This window comes from Stegostoma tigrinum, chromosome 3 (genome assembly GCF_030684315.1).
Source record: "Stegostoma tigrinum isolate sSteTig4 chromosome 3, sSteTig4.hap1, whole genome shotgun sequence".
In the NCBI taxonomy this organism is placed as follows: Eukaryota; Metazoa; Chordata; class Chondrichthyes; order Orectolobiformes; family Stegostomatidae; genus Stegostoma; species Stegostoma tigrinum.
In genome coordinates, this window is record NC_081356.1 from 78,938,510 (window position 1) to 78,949,101 (window position 10,592).

At 43.4% G+C, this 10,592-nt stretch overlaps 1 protein-coding gene across 2 annotated transcripts in view; it reads right to left on the bottom strand.

The window, feature by feature from the left end:
* mcc (MCC regulator of WNT signaling pathway) overlaps positions 1 to 8,105 on the bottom strand; it is a 166,312-nt gene extending 158,207 nt beyond the window's left edge. For both annotated transcript variants that reach the window (XM_048526960.1, XM_048526959.2), the window contains exon 1: positions 7,907 to 8,105. In XM_048526960.1, the coding sequence (XP_048382917.1) occupies positions 7,907 to 8,025 (119 nt within the window). In that variant the 5' untranslated portion in view covers positions 8,026 to 8,105. The remainder of the gene's footprint in view (positions 1 to 7,906) is intronic.
* Between the last annotated feature and the right edge of the window lie 2,487 nt (positions 8,106 to 10,592).

Below are 10,592 nucleotides of genomic sequence, written 5' to 3' on the forward strand. Positions count from 1 at the left end.
CTACCCCAGTGAGTCACAATGCTGGAGGATGGCATTTTTATACTGTTGAGCAATTCAAAGATTGTTACGCTGCCCAGAGCGAAAGAAAAAGGGAGTGCTAATGAAGGTGAAAAAGGAATAGAGATTTAAAATAGATGTAAATGAAAGGTGCAAATTTAAAAAAAAATGGTCTGCTGTGTTGAGAACAAAATCAACAAGACATAAAGAAAGCAGGGCTGGGGGTAGCAGATAGAGGACAGAGGTTATGCTTTAACATTGTGGACTCAATAATGAACTTTCAAGGCCGTGAAGCTCTGGAGCAAGCCCAGGATGAAAATGTTGGCCCTGAGCAAGCTGACTTATTGAGGCAGCAAGCAATGGAATGTCCGGTTGATCCTATAAAGAGAGGGAGGTATTCCACAACTGGTCACCCGGTGTGAATTTAGTCTTGCCAATGTAAAAGAGATTGCATTGTGAGCAGTGAATACGGCAGGTTTAGATTGAAGGATACAGAACTAAAATGTTCTTCGACTGGAAGATGCATTCTGGACCTTAAATACCTAGAAGAGAGGAGGTGAAAGAACAAGCGTTACACCTTCTGAGACTGCATGCGAAGGTTCCATGGAGGTTGAGAAAATGATGGGAGTGATAGAGGAACGGGTCACAGTGTCATGGAGGGATTGGTCCCTGCAGAATGCTGATAGCGGAGGGAGAGGGGCACATTGTTTATTGGAGGTATCCTGCTGGATGGTGTGGAAATGCAGTAGTGACTCTTTGAATTCAGGGACTGATGGTGGAAAGTGAGGGCATAAGTGCAGGAAATAGATCAGACATGCTTGAAGGCTCTGTCAACCACTGCAGGAAGCATTCCTTGTTTGCGTAAAAAGGACATTTCTGAAACAGTGTGGTCTAAGGTGACATCATTAGATGAGATGAGAGAGCAAGCGAGAGAGAGAGAATGAATTGCAGAAGGCAGGGTGGGAGTAATTGTAATCAAAAGTAACAGTGGGAGACTGCGGGTTTTTAGTTATGTTGGCAGGCAACCCATCCTGGAAATGGAGATGGTAAAGTCAAGGAAATGGAGTCAGAATTTGACTGGGTGATGGTGAAAGAAGAATGAAAATTGGAAACAAAACAGAGAACGTTTTCCAATTCTGGATGACAGCAGGACACAGTTTCAATGGCATCTCTGCTGTAAGGCAGAAAGAGTTGTAGGTGAAGTTGGAGAAAGTTAAATGAATTAAAGGCAAAGTTATTCAAACTAAGAACAAGCTCAACCAGGCAAAGGACTGTTGTGGGGGTGCAGGAGGATTGTTCAGGCCTCTCCAAGAAAGAAGCAATGAACCTTTATACCATCTGATGGGGGGAGACATGTTTCGGGTCAGGAAACTGGAAATTCTGGAACTGACCTATAGTGACAAAAATCACAGTGAATTAAAAGTGACAAAAATCACAGTGAATTAAAAGTGGCCAAAAATACAGTCAAGATAGGAGGAAAAAAATTCAGTAGGGCAGGAAAAGGCTAAAAATGATGGGTTTGCCAGGGCACTCCTGCTCATAGATTCTGGACAGCAGATAGAAGTGGACAGTATGGGATTGAAGAAACAATGAGGTGGCAGCTGTAGAGGGCATATCTTCAAAGAAGATAAGGTAGTCCTGGAAATAACAGCTTGAGGTTCAGTGGTGATGTCATGATTCAAGGCAGATAGGGAAAAAAAATGTACAAAAGTTAGCATTCAGCCTATGCAAGGTAGAGACTGGCATGCCAGTTGACAGCAGCACTATCCTTATTAGCAGGCTGATAAAGACAAAGTCAGACCCAAGAGAATAATGTACAGCTAGTTCAAAAGAAGACAAGTTAAAGTGGGTTGGGGAAGTAGAGAAAACAAGGCTGCAATGACCACATAATTTTAATCGCGTACATTTTTGACTTTAGACTAAAATGGGAAAAGAACTGCTTTAGAAGTCACTGCTCTTCTTTCAAAAGCAGGTTACCTGACATTCATTGTAAGTGCTATTTACACAGCTGTCGGTTAAAGCTGTAGGTGGGAAAGCCTACTTACAGACAAGTTGGAGTCAAGGGACTGTGTACAAATGGAGATCTGGTCAACAATAATTGTGTGAAATGGCGACAGGTTATTGAAGTCAAATGCCTCCTGTCTACCAACAATTATATGTCTGACTCCCAAGGAACTGAACAGCTTGTGAGTAAGAGTGAAAATGGGAACTGCAGATGCTGGAGAATCCAAGCTAACAAAAGTGTGAAGCTGGATGAACACAGCAGGTCAAGCAGCATCTCAGGAGCACAAAAGCTGACATTTTGGGCCTAGACCCTTCATCGTCCTCTCTGATGAAGGGTCTAGGCCCAAAACGTCAGCTTTTGTGCTCTGGAGATGCTGCTTGGCCTGCTATGTTCATCCAGCTTCACACATTGTTAGCTTGTGAGTAAGAGTTCAGGACATAAGCCACCAGGACACCAAGGAGCTGCTTTTCACTCTGCAGTAAAAAGCATCTTAAGCCTGAAGATCAGTTTATTTCCCCTCATCAGTTTTTATAATCTGTAAGTTTATAAATGTCTTTGACATATGAAAAGATGAACCAACCTCTTGCAAACAAGTGAAAATATCTGGAGAAAGACCAGCAAAGGGACCCCTACAAACTGTGTGCAAAGGAACCAGTAAAATGCCTTTCCAGTCTTTTCCTCCATCCTTAAATACCCATGCTTTTTTTTCATAAAAACTGAAAGAACTGTAAATCCAAAACATAAATAGGAATTGCTGGGAAGTTCTGCAGGTTCCGGAGGGCTAAGGAAGGGTGAGTCAGGCCAAAACTTTAACTTTGATTTCTCTCCACAGGTGCTGCCAGACCTATTCAGCTTCTCAGCAATTTCTGTTTTTTGTTTCATGCTTTAGTGTTACGCACAGAGGGAGACCTTTTCAAATGGCTTCACGTTTTAACTTTTAGATTTATGCGTCGACAGCTCATAATTGTTTACTGTATAATAAACAGTAATAATAAAAACTAATTCCCGTCAAGTACAGAAACTCAGTTTGAGCTTGCTGTCAATATGGGTAAATTGGGAATTCTGTATACCTTTTTAAAACCTTTAGCATTTTTTAATGACTCTGGGAACAGCGGAGCTTGATTCCAGCAGGGTAACCAGTGAGGTGTAAAAAGACAGCCAATGTCATGTCAATAGTTTTTGATGAAGTGATCATATATAGATATAATGCCAAGAGGGAAGGGTTCAGGCAGAGGGAGGAGAGGAAATGGGTGAATGGGTCTGTGTGGCAGGGAGAGCTCTTACATCTAGAAATGGAGGTAAAGGCCACAGAAGAAGTGTCCAACATCATGTCATGTCTGGAATGCACTGCGGTAGAAGAGTAAGCATTGGAAACAAAGCCCTTTCCTGGGTACAAACCATACAACACCAAGATCAAAGGGTATAGTGAACAGAGGTGAGATTAGGAAGAGGAATGGAGTTGAAGGGAAGGGAGAGAGGAAGAATCCAGTGGGGCTTTGGTACCCAAAAGTTTTTCGAGTTTGTGTTCCACAGCACTTGAACATAAGAGAAAAATGGTTCTTGCTGAATGTCAAATGAGACAAAGAATGAAACGGAACTGGATACCATGGCAGCTTTGAAAAAGCACTGACAGAGCCCTCAAGCCTGTCCTACCCTTCTTTTGTACTCCTGCCCCACCTCTTCCACTCTGCAGGACACTCCACCCTGCTCATACAAATGGCCCCAAACTTCCACTGGATGCCACTTCAGTAAACCAAACTGCTCCCCCAACTAACATCTCCATTCTGGGCCAAAGCTCAATGCAAGCTCACGGAACAATACTTCATTTTCCACCTTATGCACACTGTAGCCTCTAGGGTTCAATATAGAGTTACACAAGTTCAGGGTATGGCATCTATCCTTAACTTTCCCTACATCCCTCCAGTCCAATCATATATTGTTTGTGTCTTATTGACTGTGCTCTCAAAAGGTGTCCAGTTTCTCTTACTCACGCCAGTAATTTACACCCGTTACATTTTTATGTCTTTTACCACCATTAGCTTGCCTTCTGTATTTCCCCCCCCTCTCAATACCCTCACAACCTGCCCCACCATTCCTCCTCTGTCAACAGTGTAAAAGCTAAAAAAAAAATCTACTGGCCCCTTTCAGTTTGGAGAGGAGTCATATTGGATTCAAAACACTGACTCAGTTCCTCTCTGAAAGCTGCTGACAGACCTCAATTTCTTCAGCACTTGGTTTTTATCTCACAGATTTCCAGCACGCACAAAATTTTGCTTTTATGAAGAAAAGCCTTCACGGAGCAAGTGGTTAGGATCCAAAATGTTGTGGGAACACAGACTCAAATTCAACCACTGCTTTCGAAAGAAAACTGAATGAAGAAAAGAAAATGCAGAGATACAAGGAAAGGGAAGAAAAGTGATCAACTGACTCACTTTTGTAGAAAGCTGGCACATAATAAACAGGTCAAATTTCTACACCTGAGCTTCGCAATGACGTTCAGCACAGCTACTGTGAAGTTACTTATATACAGTTTCACCTAGTTGCTCAGTATCAGTTAGGGGACTTGTCCATCGTGTGGTTTGTTTGATAATACATTCTATTCTCTTCAGTGAACTAACTTTATCAATACAAGAAATTAATGCATCACTATCAAAGTGTTCATATATGTTTGTAACCCAGTTACGCATTCCATAAAAGCTTACAAAGAAAATATTTTTCATTTAAAACAGTTGCGCAAACCTCATGTTGTGTATCCTTCTGGGATCATTTTGTAGTGTAACAATTTCATCCTATTGGCGATAATTCACTGTCTATTTTCATCTTGGGGAGAGTGATTTTCACCAAACAGTTCTGAATTTTAAACACCCACAGCCTTCATTCTAAATTTGGAGATTCAGCAACCCTCAGTTGACTTATTTGAACTTCCTTGCATCAAACATCAACAAAACTAAACTGTTCTACTGACTAAACTGCACTTGAAGAGGCAGGGATTAATAACGAATAATGAGCATGGTTTTAAGAGTAGTTATGTCTGAGGACCCTCATGGTATGGTGGTAGCATCCCTACCTCTGGACTGAGAGATCCTGGTTCAAGCCTCACCTGTTCCAAAGGTACGTAACATCATCTCTAAACAGGTTGACTAGAAAAAGTATGTTGAATAAAACTAAAATAAAAAGGCAGTCATGTCTAACCTGAACCAGAATTCACTGTGTAACAGGTAACAATCTGATAATCGAGGGTGTGTGTGTGCGTGTGCGTGTGTGGCTGGAAGCCTGTGCCCAATGGGGTTGTGCAGTGTTGGGACCCTGGCTATTTATAATACATATTAATTAAACAAACTTCAATGGAGGGAGGGAGAATCACAGGACTTTGTTTTTGTCTCTCTACAGATGCTGCCAGACCTAATGAATTTCCATTTTTGTTTCAGATTTCAAGCATTCCTTGTTCTTTGTTACACATGTCCATCATCAGCCCCTTAAGGTAGCAGGTCAGGTAGAGAAAGTGGTTAAGAAGTAACATGGATTGTTTGCCTTTAGTAGTCAAGGCACAGAATTTAAAAACAGGGTGGTGATTTTGGAACTGTGTAAAACATTGGCTAGGCCATAGTGAGAGTATTGTGCACAATTCTGGAATCCACATTACAGCAAGGGCATGATTGCACTGGAGGGAATATTTACCATGATGGTGCCTGGGCTGAAGAGTATGAATTATTAGATAAACTGGGGAGCATGTCCTTGGAGCAGAGGAGAAAAAGGGGTTGGTGGGTTGGAGAACATATCTGAAATATATAAAATTATGAGGGTTTAAATAGGTCGACAAGGAAGAAACTTTTTGCCTTGAACGGATCAATGAGTTGGGGGTATAGATTTCAGGTAACAGCCAAGGAGCTTCACGCAGGCATGAAGAATTTTTTTCACCCAGAGGATGGTGAGAATAGAGTCACAGAGTGAGTCATACAGCATGGAAGCAGACCTTTCAGTCCAATTAGTTCATGCTGAACACGTTCCCAAACTAAATGAGTCTTACTTGACTACGTTTAGCCCTTTACCTTCCAAACCTCTCCTATTCATGTACTTATCTAAATGTCTTTTAAACGTTGTAACTGTACATGCAACCACCACTTCCTCTGTCAGTTCGTTCCACACACTAACCATTCTGCGTAAAAATGTTGCCCCTCTTGTACATTTTAAATATTTCTCCTCTCACCTTAAAAATATGACCCCTAGTTTTGAACTCCCTACTGTAAGGAAAAGACCTTTGCTATATCTCTTATCATAGAATCCCTACAGCCTTTTAAACAGGCGCTTCAGCCCAACAAATCCACACCGAACCTCACAGCTTCCCACCCAGACCCACACCCCTATAACCCACCTAAAACTACACATCCCTGAACACTATGGGCAATTTAGCATGGCCAATCCACCCAGCCTGCACATTTTTGGACTGTGGGAGGAAACCCAAGCAGACACTGGGAGAACGTGAAAACTCCACACTGACAGTCGCCAGAGGGTGGAATCGAACCCTGCTTGCCGGTGCTGTGAGGCAGCAGTGCTAGCCACTGTTGCACCCCAAAATCCAACAAAGCCAATGTTTCAAGTCTAGACCCTTCTTCATTTTCTGAAGAAGGGTCCTGAGTCGAAACATTAGCTTTCCTGCTCCTCGAATGCTGCCTGGCCTGCTGTGTTCATCCAGCTCCACACCTTGTTATCTCAGACTCCAGCATCAGTAGTTTCTACTATCTCTGAATAATGCCTTTTAACTATACAGCCCCCTATAAAGGTTACCCTCAACCACCTACGCTACAGTGAAAAAAAAGTCCCAGCCTATCCTTATAACTCAAACCCTCCCTTCCCAGCAACATCCTGGTTAGTCTTTTCTGAACCCTGTTCAGTTTAGTAACATCCTTCCTACAACAGGGCAACCAGAACTACACAGAGTACTCCAGAAGTGGCCTCACCAATGTGCTGTACAGCCTCAACATGATATCCCAACTCCTACACTTAAAAGGTCTAAATAGCGAAAGCAAGCGTACGAAGCACATTCTTAATAACCTGTCTACTTGTGATGTAATTCTCAAAGAATTACGCACCTGAATCTGGTCTCTGTTGTACAGCAATACCCAAGGCTGAACCATTAACTGTAGACGTCCTCTGAAACTCACCGCCTGATAGTACAGGCTGAAACCTTCAAAATAGTTGAGTATTTCGATGTACACAGGTGATGCTGAGGCATACAACAGTATGAGCCAAGTGCTGGAAAATAAGTAGTCTTTGACCTACGCAGACTCTATGAGCCGAAGGGCATTTTCTGTGCTGCAGACCTCTGACTTTAAATCGTAAATTTTAAAACGGTGTGAGCCGCTAAATTCAGGTTATTTACATTCGTTTTACTGGAAACACTGACATCAGGATTCTCCATTCCCGCATAAGAAACACTACTTTTGGGGTCTGAACTTAAAATTACAAAGATTTTAAGTCTGTAAAAGGTTATGATTCACCAGATGAATATCGTAAATTTAGAACCAAAACATACACACATAAATATCAGCTGAGAGAACGAGAGAAAGCATCTTCCTCCTAAAAACGTGTCCTCAGCTGTGCACGGTACAAGCTTTATTTATGATTTGATTCGGTTACAACTTGTGCCAGACTATGCACGTTTCCACGAATTAAAACGCATCGATTTCTGAAAAGTTCATTCACCCCGCCCCCCGCAGTGCAACAGCAAATGAGGCTCAAGTTTACAATTACGTACAAAGGAATGTAGTTAGACCCAGGTTCCTCCTCAAGGTTGCAAACTATTGTTTGCAGCCTTCAAGATTTTCCGATCATCTCATCAAACCCGAAGCAATGCGCTCTCTCCCTCTTCCCGCCGCGAAACAATTCTTGCAACTAGATCCCTACCTGCTGATGTAGCCGTCACCATCCCCATCACAAGTCTGAAATAGGCGCTTCATCCTCTCCTCCTCACCGGTGCTCGAAGTGTCACTGCTGCCGCTACTAGCGCTGACCGCGGTCGCCATCTTCTTTTCACCCGGCCCCCACACGGCGCGCGTCACACACAGTCGGGGCGCGCGCCCGCACGAAGACTGGGGTTCCAAACAGCAAGTGCACGCGTTCCCTCTCCCCCCCCTCCCCAGACCCCAAACTCGCCCGTCTGGATTCCAGCCCCGCCCCCGAAGTGACGATTAACCGATCAAACACCAAGAAGGCCGCCCACTCACCGGCCAGTCCGCTAATCAAAACGGGAGTAACGCCCAGTCACCAATCAGAGCTCGGATGCCGCCCACATGCTGTTTAGCCAAGTCACTAATCAGAAGTTGTGGGTGCTGAGGGTAAATTGTGCACTGGGAGGTGCCCTCAAGTTATTCCCAGGTGAGAGAAGCACGGGCGAGTTTCTATCGGAAATGTCGTATGGATGCGCGACAGGACCAACTTAACTAAACAGGGAGAGGCAAATCAAACGTGTTCGATTGTAAACGATTAAATTGTCATTCCTTGTTCAGCCGCAGGTCTCGTGATCCACAGCTCAACATTTGACAGTTATTTGTTTATATATCCTATGTCGCCTGCATGTATCAATAGCGTTTCCTCAATCGACGTGAGTCAATTATTCTTTCCTAGTCTGATATGAATCTGTTGTTCATCTTTCCCTCAGTTTAAATGGTGTTCCGTTTGTTTTTTTTTTCCTTTGAGGTCAGTTAACAGTCAACCGTCAACCACAGTTCTACGGGTCTGGAGGCCAGTGAAGCAGATATGTTTTCCTCTCCCTACATTTTGAATTCCAGATGATTGTATTGAATTCACATAGCACCATCCGACATGGTCGGATTTGAACCCGGGTCCCCCAGACCATTACCAGGGTTTCTGGATTAATAATCTAGCGATAATAGCACTCAACCATCACCAACCCCTTCCAATAAGTTGTTTTCTTCCTCAATATAGGAAATAAACAGAGGGGGAAATAGTGAAAGGAAATGTGAACTATACAATCACATCAATTCCATCAAGGGAATTTCAGCTGAAGATTACATTTTATTTAATTATTAAACTTCAGTCTTGCTGCAGAGTTGTTAAGAAAAACAATTTTAACACTTGTGGGATTGAGAACGAAGGAGGACAGTTTGTTTCTTAGTTTTTAATTTTAATATGCAGAGGCTACACATAGGGGGGGGGGAATAAAATAAACAAGAAAATGGGCTAGAGAAGAGCTGTTCTTCAACCTTCACCCTTGCTAACAGATATACCATTTTAAATACTGTTGAATGGGGGCAGGACCCCTCAGTGCATGGCAGCAAAAGCCAAGTTCATGACACCTTCTAAAGGAAGTCCCAGCCAGTATTGAGGAAACTTAAAGGCACCTGAAGTTACAACCCTGAGATAGAACTCCAGATGCTGGAGTCAGAAATAACAGTCTGGAGGTGGAGGAACACAGCAGGCCAGGCAGCATCAGAGGAGCAGGAAAGCTGATGTTTCGGATTGGGATCCTTCTTCAAAAAAAAAATGGTGGGGGCAGGGTACTTAAATACAATCCCATCAGAGTGATTACACCTTTCTTATTTTTGAGTTCTACCGATTTGGCTCAGCAGGTGTCTTCCAGGATGTCCTCTCTGAATGCAGTTGTGACATTTTCCTGATTACTAATGCAACTCCTCTGCCTCCCTTTCTATCTCTTCCAAAACATCAAACCCCTGTAATGTTGAGCAGTTAGTCGTGTCCCTTTCTCAAAACAGGTCTCTGTAATGGCCACAACATCATTGTCCCAAGTACTGATCCAGGCTCTAAGTTCATCTGCCTTACCCATACTACCCCGTGCATTGAAATAAACACACTTCAGCCCATCAGCCCCATCATGTTCAATCACCTGTCCTTCCTGTCAGACTTACTGGTAATAAATTCTGCCTCCCCTTTAGTCCCTCTAGTTGCTGACCTGCCGTACTGTTTCCCAGCCCCCTGTCACTCCAGTTTAACACCCCTCCTGCCTGGAGTAGCACTAGCAAACTTGCGTGCAAGGATGTTCGTTCCCCTCCAGAAGGGTCACCGGATCCAAAACATTAACTCTGTTTTCTCCTTCACAAGATGCTGCCAGACCTGCTCAACTTTTCCAGCAACTTTGTTTTTGTTAGGTACAGGTCATCCTGCTCCAGAAAAGGTCCCAATGACCCAAGAATCAGAAACCTTGTCCCCTGCATCAGCTCCTTAGCCACGCATTCATCTGTCCTATTTTCTTATATCTTTGCTCACTAGCACATGGCACTGGGAGTAATCCAGAGATTACAACTTTTGAAGTATTGCTCTTTAAGCTATTGCCTAGCTCCCTGAATTCTTGGTGCATATATCATTGGCTCCAACGTGTACCATGACCTCTAACTCATCACCCTCCCCTTTCAGAATGCCCTGCAGCCATTCATTGACATCCTTGACCCTTGCACCAGGAAGGCAACACACCATCCTGGAATCTCATCTTTGACTGCAGAATGCCTATCTGTTCCCCTGACAAACGAATCCCCTACCAGAATTGCTGTCTGCACCCCCTGCAGTCAAGCTGCTTGTGGTGCCAGAAGCTTGACTCTGACTGCATTTCTCCAAG